Here is a 20,173-nt window from a genome sequence, read left to right on the forward strand (position 1 = left end):
TGAAAATCTGAAGTAAAACCATGAATGTTCAAAGTACTCATCAGGTTATGGCAGCCTCTATGGAGAGAAAAATAATTTATGTTTAAGGTCTGTGACCTTTCATTGGATTTGGGGAAAGTTTAAATACAATAACAGGTTTTGAACAAGGGATGGATGGGACAAGGTCAATAGGAAGGTCTGTGACAGGGTTGAAAACGGGAGAGATTGAATGACAACAGTTAGCCTTCAAAGGACAAAAAAGAAAACTATGTGCCTCGAGCAGATGTGCTGCCAACTGAAACCAAAAAGGAGAAAAAGCAAAACATGTAAAGAAAAGGAAACAGCAAATTGGATGACCACTTTGTGGAGCACCTCCATTCGGTCTAACATTTCTGTCCTTGGCTTTCTGTGCTATTCCAGTGGAGCTCAACATATTAGCTCGAGGAACAGCACATCTTCTTCACAGTCTTGAGGAGTCGATCATGAGTTTAATGATATCAGACCATTATCTCGGTGCTCATTTTGTTTCTCCTTCATGCAAATCTGGAGGACCATCAACTCAGTGAAAGACATTCTTTGGTCTGCTTAACCTTTTGGTTTTCCAGTGCAAATCTTGTTCACGACCAAGCATTGTAGACCTGCACGTACCGTAGTGAATAGCAGCAGTAGACCATTCAGCCCTTTGAGCTGTACTGTGTGATCACGGTCGATCCTCTATCTCCATGTCATATTTCTGCTCTCTCCCCATACACCTTGACGGCATACAGTCATGTATGTATGTATTTCTTAAATGCATTCAGTGACTTGACCTCCACGACCTTGTGCGGTAGAAAATTCCATTGGTTCACCACCCTGTGAATGAAGAAGTTTCTCCTCATATTGGTTATAAATGCCTGCCCTGTAACCCAAGACCCTGACCCCTTGTTATAGAACATGTCTCTCCCCCCCCCCCCCCCAAACTCGGGGAAACATATCCAGCCCTGAGAGAATTTTGCACGTTTCATTGAGATCCCCTCTCATTCTTAACTCCACTGAATACAGGCCTAGTTGACCCAATGTCTCATATGACCATCCAGTCATCCCACGAATCAGTCTGAACCTCTGCTGTACTCTCTGTATGGCAAGTATACCCATGAGGAGACCAGAACTGCATACACTCCTGCAGGTGTGGTCTTAACAAGGCCCTGGGCAACTGCAATAAGACCATCCTTGCTCCTGTATCCTCTAGTAATGAAGGCCAACATATCATTTGCCTACCTAACTGCTTGCAATACCTGCATACTTGCTTTCAATGACTGGTGTACATGGGTGTTCCATTCTACATCAACATTTCCCTATCTAGGCCATTTTATTTCTCCACCCAAAGTGGATAACTTCACACTTAGCCATGTTAGACTGCACCTGCCATGTTCCCTGTTTTCTCCCTCCTTTTTAAAATGCTTTTAAAAAGCTGGGTTCCATTTGCCACTTTCCAACCTGCCGAGGCTGCTTCACAATCTACAGAATTGTATTAGATGGCAACCAATGTGTCCACTATTTCCATGGCCACTTCCTTTAGATCTCTGGGATATTGATTATCAGGCCCTGGGGATTTATTGACTGGTGTAATCAGCAAGTTTGCGGATGACACGAAGATGGCTGGAATTGCGGATAGCGAAGAGCATTGTCGGGCAATACAGCAGGATATAGATAGGCTGGAAAATTGGGCGGAGAGGTGGCAGATGGAATTTAATCCGGATAAATGCGAAGTGATGCATTTTGGAAGAAATAATGTAGGGAGGAGTTATACAATAAATGGCAGAGTCATCAGGAGTATAGAAACACAGAGGGACCTAGGTGTGCAAGTCCACAAATCCTTGAAGGTGGCAACACAGGTGGAGAAGGTGGTGAAGAAAGCATATGGTATGCTTGCCTTTATAGGACGGGGTATAGAGTATAAAAGCTGGAGTCTGATGATGCAGCTGTATAGAACGCTGGTTAGGCCACATTTGGAGTACTGCGTCCAGTTCTGGTCGCCGCACTACCAGAAGGACGTGGAGGCGTTAGAGAGAGTGCAGAGAAGGTTTACCAGGATGTTGCCTGGTATGGAGGGTCTTAGCTATGAGGAGAGATTGGGTAGACTGGGGTTGTTCTCCTTGGAAAGACGGAGAATGAGGGGAGATCTAATAGAGGTGTACAAGATTATGAAGGGTATAGATAGGGTGACCAGTGGGAAGCTTTTTCCCAGGTCGGAGGTGACGATCACGAGGGGTCACGGGCTCAAGCTGAGAGGGGCGAAGTATAACTCAGACATCAGAGGGACGTTTTTTACACAGAGGGTGGTGGGGGCCTGGAATGCGCTGCCAAGTAGGGTGGTGGAGGCAGGCACGCTGACATCGTTTAAGACTTACCTGGATAGTCACATGAGCAGCCTGGGAATGGAGGGATACAAACGATTGGTCTAGTTGGACCAAGGAGCGGCACAGGCTTGGAGGGCCGAAGGGCCTGTTTCCTGTGCTGTACTGTTCTTTGTTCTTTTGTTCAGTCCCATTAATTTCTTCACTTTTTTAGTAATACTAATTTCCTTCATTTCCTCACTGGACCCTAGGTTCTGTAGCATTTCTGGGAAGTTATTTGTGTCTTCTGTGAAGACAGAACTAAAAGTAATTGTTTAATTGCTTTGCCATTTCATTGTTCTTCGTTATCAATTCTCCTGTTTTGGACCATGGACACTAATTTGTTTTCACTTTTTACATGCAGAAGATTTTATGTTCCTTGCGAGTTTACTCTCATACTTTCCCTTAATCTATTGGTTTTCTTTTGCTGAATCCTAACTCCCAATCCTCAAGCTGGCTACTTTTTCTAACAACTTTTTATGACCCCTCTTTGGATCTAATACTAGCTTTTTAATTCTTTTTGTTAGCCACTTCTTTTGTTTTTGCACTAGAAAGGAATATGTAACTGTTTCAGTGCATGCATTCGTTCCTTAGCTATTAGTCATGCCTTTCAATTAAGTTATCCAATTTATTTTGGCCAACTTGCTACCTTTCTTCTTTGCTTTTTTTAGATTTAAGGCCCGAGTTGAGGATTGGATTACTTATGAGGAATTCTACCATGTTATGGTCATACTTCCCTAAGGGAAGCACAACAAGTATATTTATTAACCCTGTCTCATTGTACAATACCAAACCTAGGATAAACAGTTCATTGGTTCCTTGACATACTGGTCTAAAAAAACTAGCCTGTACACACTCCAAGAATTCATCCACCATAGTATTATTTCATATGTAGTTTGCCCAGCCTATATGTAGATTAGTCACCCATGATTACTGTAGCAACCTTCTTATGTCCATCTCTGATTTCCTGTTTAATGCCATCTTACTGTTTTAATCTTACTGTTCCTGTTTAATGCCATCTTTCAGCTTAGGCCTGTAGACAACTCCCACTAATGTTTTCTGCTTCTTAGTTCTACTCTGATTTTATATCTAATATCCTCTCTCACTATTCCTCCCTGCCTGTCAGGGAAAGAGGTGGAATGTCTTGTGAAAAGGAAGAGGGAAGCTTATGTAGGGATGAGGAAACAAGGTTCAGATGGCTCGATTGAGGGTTACAAGTTAGCAAGGAATGAGCTGAAAAAGGGGCTTAGGAGAGCTAGGAGGGGACATGAGAAGTCCTTGGCGGGTCGGATCAAGGAAAACCCCAAGGCTTTTTACTCTTATGTGAGGAATAAAAGAATGACCAGGGTGAGGTTAGGGCCGGTCAAGGACAGTAGTGGGAACTTGTGTATGGAGTCAGTAGAGATAGGCGAGGTGATGAATGAATACTTTTCTTCAGTGTTCACCAAGGAGAGGGGCCATGTTTTTGAGGAAGAGAAGGTGTTACAGGCTAATAGGCTGGAGGAAATAGATGTTTGGAGGGAGGATGTACTGGCAGTTTTGAATAAACTGAAGGTCGATAAGTCCCCTGGGCCTGATGAAATATATCCTCGGATTCTTTGGGAGGCAAGGGATGAGATTGCAGAGCCTTTGGCTTTGATCTTTGGGTCCTCACTGTCCACGGGGATGGTGCCAGAGGACTGGAGCGTGTTCCTCTGTTTAAGAAAGGGAATAGAAATGACCCTGGTAATTATAGACCGGTTAGGCTTACTTCGGTGGTTGGTAAATTGATGGAAAAGGTCCTTAGAGATGGGATTTATGACCATTTAGAAAGATGCGGATTAATCCGGGATAGTCAGCATGGATTCGTGAAGGGCAAGTCGTGCCTCACAAATTTGATAGAATTTTTTGAGGAAGTAACTAAGTGTGTTGATGAAGGTAGGGCAGTTGATGTCATATACATGGATTTTAGTAAGGCGTTTGATAAGGTCCCCCCTGGTCGGCTTATGATGAAAGTAAGGAGGTGTGGGACAGAGGGAAAGTTGGCCGATTGGATAGGTAACTGGCTATCTGATCGAAGACAGAGGGTGGTGGTGGATGGAAAATTTTCGGACTGGAGGCAGGTTGCTAGCGGAGTGCCACAGGGATCAGTGCTTGGTCCTCTGCTCTTTGTGATTTTTATTAAAGGAGGGGGGCTGAAGGGTGGATCAGTAAATTTGCTGATGACACCAAGATTGGTGGAGTAGTGGATGAGGTGGAGGGCTGTTGTAGGCTGCAAAGAGACATAGATAGGATGCAAAGCTGGGCTGAAAAATGGCAAATGGAGTTTAACCCTGATAAATGTGAGGTGATTCATTTTGGTAGGACTAATTTAAATGTGGATTACAGGGTCAAAGGTAGGGTTCTGAAGACTGTGGAGGAACAGAGAGATCTTGGGGTCCATATCCACAGATCTCTAAAGGTTGCCACTCAAGTGGATAGAGCTGTGAAGAAGGCCTATAGTGTGTTAGCTTTTATTAACAGGGGGTTGGGGTTTAAGAGCCATGGGGTTATGCTGCACCTGTACGGGACCTTGGTGAGACCACATTTGGAATATTGTGTGCAGTTCTGGTCACCTCACTATAAGAAGGATGTGGAAGTGCTGGAAAGAGTGCAGAGGAGATTTACCAGGATGCTGCCTGGTTTGGAGGGTAGGTCTTATGAGGAAAGGTTGAGGGAGCTAGGGCTGTTCTTTCTGGAGCGGAGGAGGCTGAGGGAAGACTTAACAGAGGTTTATAAAATGATGAAGGGGATAGATAGAGTGAACATTCAAAGACTATTTCCTCTGGTGGATGGAGCTATTACAAGGGGGCATAACTATAGGGTTCATGGTGGGAGATATAGGAAGGATATCAGAGGTAGGTTCTTTACGCAGAGTGGTTGGGGTGTGGAATGGACTGCCTGCAGTGATGGTGGAGTCAGACACTTTAGGAACATTTAAGCTGTTATTGGATAGGCACATGGAGCACACCAGGATGATAGGGAGTGGGATAGCTTGATCTTGGTTTCAGATAAAGCTTGGCACAACATCGTGGGCCGAAGGGCCTGTTCTGTGCTGTACTGTTCTATGTTCATAGAAACCCTACAGTGCAGAAGGAGGCCATTCGGCCCATCGAGTCTGCACCGACCACAATCCCACCCAGGCCCTGCCCCCACATATTTTACCCGCTAATCCCTCTAATCTACGCATCCCAGGACTCTAAGGGGCAATTTTTTTTTTTTAACTTGGCCAATCAACCTAACCCGCACATCTTTGGACTGTGGGAGGAAACCCACGCAGACACGAGGAGAATGTGCAAACTCCACACAGACAATGACCCAAGCCGGGAATCGAACCCGGGACCCTGGAGCTGTGAAGCAATGTTCTATTGCACTGATTTCATCCTTAATTAAAAACTCCACACTACCAACTTTTCCTTTTTTGCCTGTCCTTCCTAAACCTTGGAATTCACTTCCCAGCCTTAGAACATAGAACATAACATTACAGCGCAGTACAGGCCCTTTGGCTCTCGGTGTTGCGCTGACCAGTGAAACCAATCTAAAGCCCCTCGAGTCTACACTATTCCAATGTCATCCATATGTTCATCCAATCACCATTTGAATGCTCTTAATGTTGACGAGTCCACTACTGCTGCAGGCATGGCATTCCACGCCCTTGCTACTCTCTGAGTAAAGAACCTACCTCTAACATCTGTCCTATATCTCTCACCCCTCAATTTAAAGCTATGTCCCCTCATGTTAGCCATCACCACCTGAGGAAAACGGCTCTCACTATCCACCCTATCTAATTCTCTGATCATCTTGTATGCCTCTATTGAGTCACCTCTTAACCTTCTTCTCTCTAACGAAAACAACCTCAAGTCCCTCAGCCTTTCCTCATACGATCTTCCCACCATACCAGGCAACATCCTGGTAAATCTCCTCTGCACCCTTTCCAATACTTCCACATCTTTCCTAGAATGCGGCGACCAGAACTGTACGCAATACTCCAAGTGTGGCCGCACCAGGGTTTTGTACAGTTGCAGCATGACCTCATGGCTCCGAAACTCAATCCCTCTACCAATAAAAGCTAACACACCGTATGCATTCTTAACAACCCTATTAACCTGGGTGCCAACTTTCAGCGATCTATGCACATGGACACCCAGATCCCTCTGTTCATCCACACTACCAAGTATCTTTCCATTAGCCCAGTACTCTGTATTCCTGTTACTCCTTCCAAAGTGAATCATCTCACACTTTTCCGCATTAAACTCCATTTGCCACCTCTCAGCCCAGCTCTGCAGCTTATCTATGTCCCTCTGTAACCTGCCACACTTCCCTCCACACTGCCTACAACTCCACCGACTTTAGTGTCATCGCAAATTTACTAATCCATCCTTCTACGCCCTCATCCAAGTCATTAATAAAAATGACAAACAGCAGTGGCCCCAAAACAGATCCTTGCGGTACACCACTAGTAACTGAACTCCAGGATGAATATTTCCCATCAACCACCACCCTCTGTTTTCTTACAGCTAGCCAATTCCTGATCCAAACCACTAAATCACCCTCAGTCCCATGTGTCTGTATTTTCTGCAATAGCTTACCATGGGGAACCTTATCAAACGCTTTGCTGAAATCCATATACACCACATCAACCGCTTTACCCTCATCCACCTCTTTGGTCACCTTCTTCTCAAAGAACTCAATAAGGTTTGTGAGGCACGACCCTTGACGAAACCGTGCTGACTATCCCTAATCAAATTATTCCTTTCTAGATGATTATAAATCCTATCTCTTATAATCCTTTCCAAAACTTTGCCCACAACAGAGGTAAGGCTCACTGGTCTATAATGACCAGGGTTGTCCCTACTCCCCTTCTTGAACAAGGGGACAACATTTGCTATCCTCCAATCTTCTGGCACTGTTCCTGTAGACAATGATGACCCAAAGATCAAAGCCAAAGGCTCTGCAATCTCCTCTCTAGCCTCCCAGAGTATGCTGGGATAAATCCCATCCGGCGCAGGGGACTTATCTATTTTTACCCTTTCCAGAATTGCTAACACCTCCTCCTTATGAACCTCAATCCTGTCCAGTCCAACAACCTGTATCTCAGTACTCCCTTCGACAACACTGTCCCTCTCCTGTGTGAATACCGACGAAAAATATTCATTTAGTGCCTCTCCTGCCTCTCCTATCTCTTCAGACTCCGCACACAACTTCCCACTACTGTCCTTGACTGGCCCTAACCTTACCCTAGTCATTCTTTTACTCCTGACATACCTATAGAAAGCTTTAGGGTTTTTCTTGATCCTACCTGCCAAAGACTTCTCATGTCCTCTCCTGGCTCTTCTGAACTCTTTCTTTAGGTCCTTCCTGGCTAACTTGTAACTCTCAAATGCCCTAACTGAGCCTTCACGTCTCATCTTAACATAAGCCGCCTCCTTCCTCTTCACAAGAGATTCAACCTCTTTAGTAAACCACGGTTCCCTCGCACGACTGCTTCCTCCCTGCCTGACAGGTACATATTTATCGAGGATGCGTAGTCGCTGTTCCTTGAACAAGCTCCACATTACAATTGTGCCCATCCCCTGCAGTTTCCTTCCCCAACCTATGCCACCTAAATCTCGCCTAATCGCATCATAATTTCCTTTTCCCCCAGTTATAATTCTTGTCCTTCGGTATATACCTATCCCTTTCCATTGCTAAGGTAAACGTAATCGAATCGTGGTCACTATCACCAAAGTGCTCACCTACCTCCAAATCTAACACCTGGCCTGGTTCATTACCCAGTACCAAATCCAATGTGGCCTCTCCTCTTGTTGGTCTATCTGCATACTGTGTCAGGAAGCCTTCCTGCACACATTGGACAAAAACTGACCCCTCTAAAGTACTCGAACTAAAGCTTTTCCAGTCAATATTTGTAAAGTTAAAGTCCCCCATAACAACTACCCTGTTACTTTCGCTCCTATCCAGAATCATCTTTGCAATCCTTTCCTCTACATCTCTGGAACTTTTCGGAGGTCTAAAAAACTTTTCGGAGGTCCCAACAGGGTGATCTCTCCTTTCCTGTTTCTAACCTCAGCCCAAACTGCCTCAGTAGACGAGCCCTCATCAAATGTCCTTTCTGCCACCGTAATACTGTCCTTGACTAACAGTGCCACACCTCCCCCTCTTTTACCACCTTCCCTGCACTTACTGAACATCTAAACCCTGGAACCTGCAACAACCATTCCTGTCCCTGCTCTATCCATGTCTCCGAGATGGCCACAACATCGAAATCCCAGATACCAACCCATGCTGCAAGCTCACCCACTTTATTCCGGAGGCTCCTGGCGTTGAAGCATACACACTTCAAACCACCTTCCTGCCTGCCAGTACACTCCTGCGACCCTGAAACCTCATCCATGACCTCACTACTCTCAACCTCCTGTACACAATTCAGGTACCCACCCCCCTGCTGAATTAGTTTAAACCCTCCCGAAGAGCATTAGCAAACTTGCCCCCCAAGATATTGGTACCCCTCTGGTTCAGGTGCAGACCATCCTGTTTGTAGAGGTCCCACCTACCCCAGAAAGAGCCCAATTGTCCAGGTATCTGAAACCCTCCCTCCTGCACCATCCTTGTAACCACGTGTTCAACTGCTCTCCCTCCCTATTCCTCTCCTCACTATCACGTGGCACGGGTAACAAACCAGAGATAACAACTCTGTTTGTTCTTGCCCTAAGCTTCCACCCTAACTCCCTGAATTTCTGCCATACATCCCCATCCCTTTTCCTACCTATGTCTTGAGTGCCTATGTGAACCACAACTTGGGGCTGGTCCCCCTCCCCCTTAAGGATTTCGAAAACACAATCTGAGACATCATGGACTCTGGCTCCTGGGAGGCAACACACCGGCTCCCTGTACCCTGGTGCTGTGGTCAGTTTGCTCATCCTCCCTTTCTCTACCTTTCTGAGCTGCCGGGCCGGACTCTGTGCCAGAGGCACGGCCACTGTTGCTTCCCCCAGGTAGGCTGCTCCCTCCAACAGCACTCAAACAGGAGTACATATTTTTGAGGGGCACAGCCACCGGGGTACTCCCTAGTACCTGACCTTTCCCCTTCCTAACTGTGACCCGCATCTCTTCCTCCCGTAGCCCCGGTGTGACCACCTGCCTGTAACTCCTATCTATCAGCTGCTCATTTTCCCTGACCAGACGAAGGTCATCAAGCCTTGGCCATCCTGTAGCCATATATCCGCAATCGCAATCATAACATACCTATTTGCAACTACTTGCAGTGTTAATTTATCTAATTGTGAATGCTCTGTGCATTCAGATACAGTATCTTTAGATTTGCCTTTTTAACATTTTTACACACCTTATTTTGGACTGGCACCGTTTTCTAATGGCCCTTGTTTCCACTGTCTTCCACCTTTCCTTTACTTTTCTGCCTTTCATTTCTATCTTTTGTTTCCCTTTATTGTATCTCCTTGCTCAGGTTCCTAACCCCCCCCCCCCCCCCCCCCCCCCCCCCCACCACTCGAGTTTAAGCCCTCCCTCATAGTACTAGCAAATACCCTTGTGAGGATAGTCCTGGCCCTGTTGGGATGCAACCTGTCCAGTTAGAAACACAGAAAAACTACAGCACAATACAGGCCCTTCAGCCCAAAAAGTTGTGCCAAACATGTCCCTACCTTAGCGATTACTAGGCTTACCTATAACCCTCTATCTTACTAAGTTCCATGTACTTATCTAAAAGTCTCTTAAAAGACCCTATCCAATCCGCCTCCACCACCGTTGCTGGCAGCCCATTCCACGCACCCACCACCCTCTGAGTGAAAAACTTACCCCTGACATCTCCTCTGTACCTACTCACCAGCACCTTAAACCTGTGTCCTCTTGTGGCAACCATTTCAGCCCTGGGAAAAAGCCTCTGACTATCCACTCGATCAATACCTCTCAACATCTTATACACCTCTATCAGGTCACCCCTCATCCTTCGTCTCTCCAAGGAGAAAAGGCTGAGCTCACTCAACCTATCCTCATAAGGCATGCTCCCCAACCCAGGCAACATCCTTGTAAATCTCCTCTGCACCCTTTCCATGGCTTCCACATCCTTCCTGTAATGAGGCGACCAGAACTGAGCACAGTACTCCAAGTGGGGTCTGACCAGGGTCCTTTATTGCTGCAACATTATCTCACGACTCCTAAACTGAATTCCTCGATTGATGAAGGCCAGTACACCATGCGCCTTCTTAATCACAGCCTCAACCTGCACAGCTGCTTTGAGCGTCCTATGAACTCGGACCCCAAGATCCATCTGATCTTCCACACTGCCAAGAGCCCTACCATTAATATTATATTCCGCCATCCTATTTGACCTGCCAAAATGAACCACCTCTCACTTTTATCTGGGTTGAACTCCATCTGCCACTTCTCCGCCCAGTCTTGCATCCTATCAATGTCTCGCTGCAACTACTGACATCCCTCCACACTATCCACAACACCTCCAACCTTTGTGTCATCAGCAAACTTACCAACCCATCCCTCCACTTCCTCATTCAGGTCATTTATAAAAATCACAAAGGGTAAGGGTCCCAGAACAGATCCCTGGGGCACTCCACTGGTGACCGACCTCCATGCAAAAAATGACCCATCTATAACCACTCTTTGCCTTCTGTGGGCAAGCCAGTTCTGGATCCACAAAGCAATGTCCCCTTGGATCCCATGCCCCCTCACTTTCTCAATAAGCCTTGCATGGGGCACCTTATCAAATGCCTTGCTGAAGTCCATATATACTACATCTACTGCTCTTCCTTCATCAATGTGTTTAGTCACATCCTCAAAAAATTCAATCAGGCTCCTAAGGCATGATCTGCGTTTGACAAAGCCATGCTGACTATTCTTAATCATATTATACCTCTCCAAATGTTCATAAATCCTGCCTCTCGGGATCTTCTCCATCAACTTACCAACCACTGAGGTTAGACTCACTGGTCTATAATTTCCAGGGCTATCTCTACTCCCTTTCTTGAATAAAGGAACAGCATCCGCAATCCTCCAATCCTCTGGAACCTCTCCCGTCTCCATTGATGATGCAAAGATCTTTCCAGAGGCTCAGCAATCTCCTCCCTCGCCTCCCACAGTAGCCTGGGGTACATCTCATCCGGTCCCGGCGACTTATCTAACTTGATGCTTTTCAAAAGCTCCAACACATCCTCTTTCTTAATATCTACATGCTCAAGCTTTTCAGTCCACTGCAAGTCTGCACTACAACCACCAAGATCCTTTTCCATAGCGAATACTGAAGTAAAATATTCATTAAGTATCTCTGCTATTTCTTCCGGTTCCATACAAACTTTCCCACCGTCACACTTGATAGGTCCTATTCTTTCACGTCTTATCCTCTTGCTCTTCACATACTTGTAGAATGCCTTGGGGTTTTCCTTAATCCTGCCTGCCAAGGCCTTCTCGTGACCCCTTCTGGCTCTCCTAATTTCCTTCTTAAGATCCTTCCTATTAGCCATATACTCTTCAAGATCTCTAACATTACCTAGCTCCCTGAACCTTTTGTAAGCTTTTCTTTTCTTCTTGACTAGATTCATTACAGCCTTTGCACACCACGGTTCCTGTAACCTACCATAACTTCCCTGTCTCATTGGAACGTTGCTATGCAGAACTCCAGACAAATATTCCCTGAAAATTTGCCACATTTCTTCCGTACATTTCCCTGAGAAAACCTCTTTCCAATTTAAGCTCCAATTTCCTGCCTGATAGTCTCATAATTCCCCTTACTCCAATTAAACACTTTTCCAACTTGTCTGATCCTATCTCTCTCCAATGCTATTGTAAAGGAGATAGAATTATGATCACTATCTCCAAAATGCTCTCCCACTGAGAGATCTGACACCTGCCCAGGTTCATTTTTCCAATACCAAATCAAGTACAGCCTCTCCTCTTGTAGGCTTATCTACATACTGTGTCAAGAAACCTCCTGAACACACCTAACAAACTACTCCCCATCTACACCCCTTACTCTAGGGAGATTCCAATCAATATTTGGGAAATTAAAATCTCCCATCACGACAACTCTGTTATTATTACACCTTTCCAGGATCTGTTTCCCTATCTGCTCCTCAACATCCCTGTTACTATTGGGCGGCCTATGGAAAACACCCAGTAAAGTTATCCTTCCTGTTCCTAACCTCCACCCACAGAGACTCCGTGGACAATCCCTCCATGGTGTCCATCTTTTCTGCAGCCGTGACACTATCTCTGATCAACAGTGCCACTCCCCCACCTCTTTTGCCTCCCTCCCTTTTCCTTCTGAAACATCTGAAACCCGGCACTTGAAGTAACCAGTCCTGTCCCTGAGTCATCCAGATCTCTCTAATGACCACCACATCATATTTCCAAGTAGTGATCCACGCTCTAAGCTCATCCACTTTGTTCACAACACTCCTTGCGTTAAAATAGACACATCTCAAACCTTCAGTCTGAGCGCTCCCCTTCTCTATCACCTGCCGATCCTCCCCCTCACACTGTCGACAAGCTTTCTCTATTTGTGAGCTAACCTCCTCTCTCCCAGTCACTTCAATTTGATTCCCACCCCCCAACCATTCTAGTTTAAACTCTCCCCGTAGCCTTAGCAAACCTCCCCGCCAGGATATTGGTCCCATTGGTTTATGCAGGTCCCATTTTCCTCCGTATCAGTCCCAATTCCTCAGGAATCTAAATCCCTTCCCTCTTATACCATCTCTCCAGCCACACACTCATCTGGTTCCATCTCCTATTCCTGATCTCACTAGCATGTGGCACTGGAAGTAATCCTGAGATTACTCCTAAGAACCTTTTTGAGATCCTGCTTTTAAATTTATTTCCAAGCTCCCTATATTTTGCATGCAGGACTTCATCCCCCCCTCTCACCTATGTCTTTGGTGCTGACTTGGACCACACCCTCCCTCTTCAAAAAAGGGTGGCACAGTGGTTAGCACTGTTGCTTTACAGCACCAGGGACTTTGGTGACAGGGTGGAGTTTGCATGCTTCCCACCTTTTCGGTGTGGGTTTCCTCCCAAAGATGTGCATGTTAGGTAGAGTGGCCATGTTACATTTCCCCTTAATGTTCCAAGATGTGTAGGTTAGATGGAGTAGTCATGGTAAATGTGGGGTGATGGGGAGGGGGCTTTGGGGTATGTTGGATTTGGGTGGGATATTCTCTTGGAGAGTCGGTGCTGATTTGATGGGCTAAATGGCCTCCTGCAGTGTAGGGATTCTGAGCATGTCCTACAGCTGCTCAGTGACATCCTTGACCCTGCCACCAGGGAGGCAACACACCATCTTGGATTCATGTCTGTGGCTGCAGAAACGTCTTATCTGTTCCCCTTAAAATAGAATCCACTATCATGTTGCTCTCCCACTTTTGTTTCTCTCCCTACCTTTGGAGCTGAGCTACTCGAGGTGTCACGGACCTTGTTCTCGCTGCATTTTCTGGAGAAACCATCTTCCCTAGCAGTATCCAAAATGGAAAATCCGAAGGACTCCTGCATGACTTTCCTGGTGCTTTTACTCTGGTGGTCACCCATTCCCTTTCTGCCTGTGTACTCCTTGCCTACAGTGTGGCCACTTCACTGTATGTGCTATCCACAAAGTTCTCAGTCTTGCAGATGCGCCACAGTGATCCCAGCTGCCTCTCCAGATCCGAAAAGTGGATTTTGAGTAGCTGCAGACATTTCCTGCCCACCTGGACTACTGAGACCATACCTGCAATACTGCAAGCAGTTTTGGTCTCGCTACCTAAGAAAGGGCATACTTGCCGTAACCTGAAACCGTCAGATTTTACTGACATTGTTAGAACGATGCACCTTAGCTATGACACTTAAAAATCATGCTGTAATTTGTCTTTCAGCAGTTTGACACAAACAAATCTTTGCTTCTATCATTGAGTCCATATCATCGGAAGCTGCATTTAGTGCTTAAAGAGTTGCATGCGGCTCCACTAGGCCTCTCGAGCTGCTCAGTCATTCGATAAGATCATGGCTGACCTGTTAGTAACCTCAACACCACACTCCTGTCTACCCTCAATAACCTTGCATACCAAGAATCTGTCCACCTCTGCCTTAAAAATATTTGAAGATTCTGCCTGCACCACCTTTTAGGAAGAGAGTTCCAGAGTTCTCATCTTTGTCTTAAATTGATATCCCCTTATTTTTGAACAGTGACTCCCTAGTTCTTGATACTCCTGCAAAAAGAAGCATCCTCTCTGCATCCATGCTGTCAAGATCTTTCAGGATTTTGTGTTTCAATAAAGTTGCCTCTTACTCTTCTAAACTCCAGTGGCCTGTGCAACCTTTCCTCATAAGACAACATACCCATTCTGGGTATTGGCCCAGTAAAACATCTCTGAACTGCTTCCAACACCTTCCTTAAATAAGGAGACCCATACTGTACTCCAAATGTGGTCTCACCAGTGTCCTGTACAACTTGAGCATAACTTCCCTGCTTTCCCTCCATTCCCCTCACAATAAACAAAACGTTTTACTGGCTTTCCTAATTGTTGCATATGTATTCTAGCCTTTTGTGATTCATGCACCAGGACTGAAGCAGTCCATGTCCAAATATAGCAAGACCATAACAGTATCCATGCTTGGGCTGACAAGTGGCTAGTAACACAAGTGCCAGACAATGACCATCTTCAAGAGAGAATCTAACCATCGCCCCTTGTCATTCAATGGCATTCCCATCTCTAAATCTCTCACTATCAACATCCTGGGGATTAAAATTGACCAGAAACTGAACTGGACTAGTCATTAAAAAATACCGTGGCTACAAGAGCAGGTCAGAGGCTAGGAATCCTGTGGTGAGCAACTCCCCTCCTGACGCACCAAAGCCTGTCCACCATCAACAAGGCACAAGTCAGGAGTGTAGTGAAATACTTTTCACTTGCCTGGACGAGTGCAGCTCCAACAACACACAAAGCTTGACACCATCCAGCTTAAAGCAGCTGGCTTGACTGAAACCCCTTCCACAAACACTCACTCCCTGCTTTACTGACGTGCAGCAGCGGTGTGTACCATCGACAAGATGCACTGCAGCTCCTTTGTCAGCACTTCCAAACCCACAACCACTAATCTAGAAGGATAACAGCAGCAGATGCATGGGAATACTAGTGTAGGGGCCTGAAAAAAGGATAAATGAAAGAAAAATGAAAAGAGTGTTTTTTCTTGAAATATGGGTAAATTTAATGAAAAAGACATTTACCCATTGTTCTTTGTTTTCTTGAGTTTCAATATCCTGTTTACTGGGCCCAATACCGTGAACCGATACTGTTTGTTTGAGTGATGTAAGCTAAGCCAATCCGTTTTCTAGAGAGCTGCACTTTAAGCCAATCAGATTACTTAGGGGGAGGGAAAAAGAAAAAACGGCGGGAGGCAGATGAAGCTGCAGTGGGGAGACACACGTGGGGAAGAGGAGCTGTTTCCATGCGGTAAAAACCCAGTTTTAACGTCGAGGCAAATAATATTTGTAGACTAACATACTTCACAGTATGGGCACAAATATTACTGTGCAGTTAAAGCTCGTGTTTGTCACAGTTTAGTAACTCGTTTTTTCCAGTTTGAAGTGAAAGGCAGCAAGGTTTAGTCCTGTTTGTTATTTTCATTACTGTTGAGAAAAAGTGTAAAGCGCATCGTCTTGTACTCTCAAGTGTGGACGTTTCTGCTAGAAACTGCTGGTGAGGGACAGTCAGCTATAAACGCCGGGTGTAGTTTTCACTGAGAAGACGGAGAGAACGAGGATTAGCTGAAGCTAACTTGCTGAGTAGCGCTGCCGAGGAAGAGACTTCAGCGCACTGGATCTGCGTCACTACACGGACAGCTTGCTGCATTTTTTTTTTCCTGCTGCATCATCTTCCCGCTCGCAGACCCTTTTGGACTGTGTGTGTCGTGGTTGCGTGAGTAACTGGAGACTATACTATCAGACACTGAACGGTATCAGCAGTGTGTTGTTGAGGACGTGTTTTCTTCATATGTGCACCAACGTATGGGCCCCAACGTTTATACATCCAAGCGCTTGGTAATATTTTGAACATTTCTCAGGGTTGAAACTGTTTAATTGAAAAATCTTTAGTTTGGGACTCTTTACCTGTTTTATGAGACGCAACAATGAAAAAAAAAATTATTTTTGTTCCTTTTGCATGGTTGTCCTGAACCTTTTCTTATATAAGGTTTACATTCTTACCATTTTAGGAGGCACCGCGCTATTAATAGGTTATTACTCTAGATTGCAACTGCATACACTAATCCTTTTCATTCACACCTGTACTGACATTTATTGGTAAATAGGAAATTTAGCCAAGCTCAACACCAACCGCTAAGAACTCAGGATCCTGTTAATTGAACATTTACATAGTAGCCCCTTATAACATCAAGCACATCCCAGGTACAGCTTTACTTAACTCAGCTGGTCAGAGCATATAGTTGTCAGCAGGGGGTTACATTAGCACCTGCAAGTTTCCTTCCAGCTTGCACACGATCCTGACTTGGAAATATATCGCTGTTCGTTCTGTTGTTGGGTCTCCCTCCCTAGTAGCACTCTGGTTGTACCTACACCGCATGCAGCGGTTCAAGAAGCTGGCTCACCACCACCTTCTCGAGCAATTATGGACGGGCAGCCTATTTGGCCTAGCTAGCAACACCCACATCCTGAAAGAATAGAAAAAGTTTGAGCTAACTGACCCCACCATACAGAGAGATCGTTTCCCAGAATTAATGGTCTAATGGCCTTTAGTTGCAGGAAGCTGCCCATTAGGCTTTCTGTTGCTATATCCAAGTATTCAGTCTCTTAACCTCTACAACTCTGATTCCGTGTTTAAGATAACTATCGGGTTTATTTGACAATTAATATAAAGCAATGATACGTAAGATAGGGAATAGTCAGCATACCAGGCAATGTTCTCGTACAGTATGGAAAGTTGATTAAAGTATCAATCTGACAGTTTTCTCCAGGAGAGAAATAGTTATAACGTTTTCATTTTGGGTTTCTCTTCCCCTTTTTCCTCTTTTTGTTCTTTGGAAACTGCCTTTCTCCAACTTTGTTTGCCGTACTTGTGAAGTTCTGTGGGAAGTTTACTACATTAAAGGGGCTATATAAATGTGAGTTTGACCAGTGGCTCAAAATTGATAAATTTATTTGTTGCTGAAGTAGGCTTACATTAACACTTCAATGAAGTTACTGTGACAATCCCCTAGTCGCCACACTCCGGTGCCTTTTTGGGTACACTGAGGGAGAATTTAGCATAGCCAATGCACCTAACCAGCATGTCCTTTGGACTATGGGAGGAAACCAGAGCACCGGGAGGAAACCCATGCGAACATAGGGAGAACATGCAGACTCTGCACAGACAGTGACCCAAGCCGGGAATCGAACCCAGGTTCCTGGCGCTGTGAGGCAGCAGTGCTAACCACGGCGTCCCTGTGCTGCTCTTAGCCTTAATAGTCTCCCTCTTTAAACGTTGTCGCTTTGGCAGAATTCCATGTGTAAGGAATTAGCCTGTCATCAACACAGTCCCTTCACACTTAATACAAATGATCATCACTGAACACTAGTGAGGAATTTTGAATTAAACGGCAAGTATGTTCAGTGAAAACATCTACCTCCAAATGTTTACATTTGCAACATTGATTCGCATTTTATCCCAACAACCAGATTATTACTAGTTTAATGGATGGATTAGCAGCCTTGAGGCCTATTTTACATTCCTTAGTAATGGGAGGATGCATGGACAACCATCAGGAGATGTTTTCAATTTCCTTCACAGCTACCAAGCTGTGAACAATCTCAAACAGTACTATTCTCAGTCAGTTGTCAGACTATACAGTGGGATGTAAGGCCTGTAATATCAGCTGCTATCCATTTGCATCCTTGGTTCTGGTTACTGTTTCTTTGCATTTTAATTTTAGATTACATAGGGTTAATGTTTGATCAGCTTGATTGTCTTCGGGCTCAACAGAAGTTTTACAAGCACAAAAGCAGTTCAATCAAATTCCAGGTCAAATAGAATGTTAACTGGCTGCTTTGAACAATGTGTGATGTGGAGTAACTCGTTTTTGTCCCCTTAGTTTGCAGGACAGATGCAAAAGAAATGGCAAGTGAAAACCACAGCGATTTGCAAGCAGACCCCACGGTTATTGTCCAACCGGCGGGGACAGCTAACAAGGGACAACCCTCGTCACCAAAGTCTGTCAAACCAGTGGCACAGGATCTGTCAGGTGAGAACTCATCAAGTCCTGATTCTGCTCTTTCTCTCTGTTGTAGCTCTAATCTCTCCATCTGTTCATTGGTTGGTACACCACCTTTCAATCATCCTGCGTTACACAATCATTTATAGATTTCTAACAAATTTGAATGCAACATAGGATAGAGATTCTGATGAAATGGCCATTGACTTGAAACAACTCTTACACTACACAGATGCGCAACCTGTTGAGATATTTCCGGCATTTTCTTTTTATTTCAGGTTTCCACCACTTGCCCTACTTTGCTGTTGTATGAGGGTAGAGATAGCTAGTGATTTTTGACATATGTCTACAATTATACCTTTAAGCCTGCTACCAACAATGTAATAGCAGTTTGTGGGTTATAATTAGCTAATAATTTGTATGCAGGATAAAGAGGACCCAGTGAGCTGAGTGGTAAAAACATTGCTACTCTGAGAGTAGTGTTGTGTTTGGAGTGGCCTTATTTGGTACTGAGGAATGTTTATGGTCTTTAAGATGGAATACTGTTGAGCCTAAGCTTTGGACATTAAACTGAAGGCCTTCTGGGTGAACATGAAGATTCCCATGGCACTACTTGAAGATCAGGGGAATTCTTCTGGTTAGTTATACATCTATTAGTTATACATCAGTGCATGTTTTGTGAATAGCTTGTGAAAGGTGTTATAGAAATATAGGTTTATCTTTTCTGTTTTGACTGTGAAACCCTTTGAGATTTTCTACAAGAATGGTGCTGAATAAATCCAGATTGTCAAAGGCTGTTGGAAGGTTTGGGGATAGTATGTGTTGTTTAGGGCTTGCCCAATTGCAGAAAATGTTAGGGAGTTGGAAGGGATTTTGCTGATTTACTGCCAAGACAACACAGCAAGGTGTTGCAAACATTTATTAGGCTCTACAAATATTTTCATACATCCTGACATTTGTCATTTTTATACTCTAATTCTGCTTCTGATCAAAGGTGTTTCAGACAATGCCAGTTTCTTCAATGTATTGTTTAATTTGCCAAACACACTGCCTCATAATATAACTTCACCAATTTATTACTGCCACATGCTGTTCAGGAGAATGCACATCAGACAACATTTTCAATGACTACAGAAGGATTTGATTCTATGATTTGTAAACCCTAATAAATGTTTGCTTTGCAGCAAGGCTAACCTCAACAATATCCCAGATTTGGTTCTCCCAGTTTCCTGGTCAATATTTATTTTCTATGATTTGAAAAATATTATGCTTGGAGCACAGGCACTATTCCTAACTTTTCTCACCAGGCATTTCTGCAGCTATCCATGTGAGTAATAAACTTTTGTTATATAACACATAGTAAAGCAGCATTTTGATTGTTATAAATGAATAACAAATTGATACAAAACTCACCAGATAAATAACAGCTTTGTGCTAGTTTGATAACTTGCTGTTTTGTAACATGCCCTGTCTCTAATCTAATGTTGCCAGCAAATGGCAAGCTAAATACACAGTTGGCAAAACATCATGATATTCTCCAAATAGAACATAGAACATTACAGCGCAGTACAGGCCCTTCGGCCCTCTGTTGCGCTGACCAG

The 20,173-nt window shown here is 44.6% G+C and overlaps 1 protein-coding gene across 4 annotated transcripts in view; it reads left to right on the forward strand.

The window, feature by feature from the left end:
• Nucleotides 1-20,173, forward strand: part of pcif1 (phosphorylated CTD interacting factor 1) — a 198,167-nt gene that overhangs the window by 12,647 nt on the left and 165,347 nt on the right. For 3 of the 4 annotated variants that reach the window (XM_078236329.1, XM_078236332.1, XM_078236330.1), the window contains exon 2: nucleotides 18,453-18,602. In XM_078236329.1, coding sequence (XP_078092455.1) covers nucleotides 18,476-18,602 — 127 coding nt within the window. In that variant the 5' untranslated portion in view covers nucleotides 18,453-18,475. Of the gene's footprint in view, nucleotides 1-17,440; nucleotides 17,487-18,452; nucleotides 18,603-20,173 lie in introns of those variants that run through there. The other variant, XM_078236331.1, reaches the window with a different exon arrangement.

Source organism: Mustelus asterias, chromosome 20 (genome assembly GCF_964213995.1).
Source record: "Mustelus asterias chromosome 20, sMusAst1.hap1.1, whole genome shotgun sequence".
NCBI lineage: Eukaryota > Metazoa > Chordata > Chondrichthyes > Carcharhiniformes > Triakidae > Mustelus > Mustelus asterias.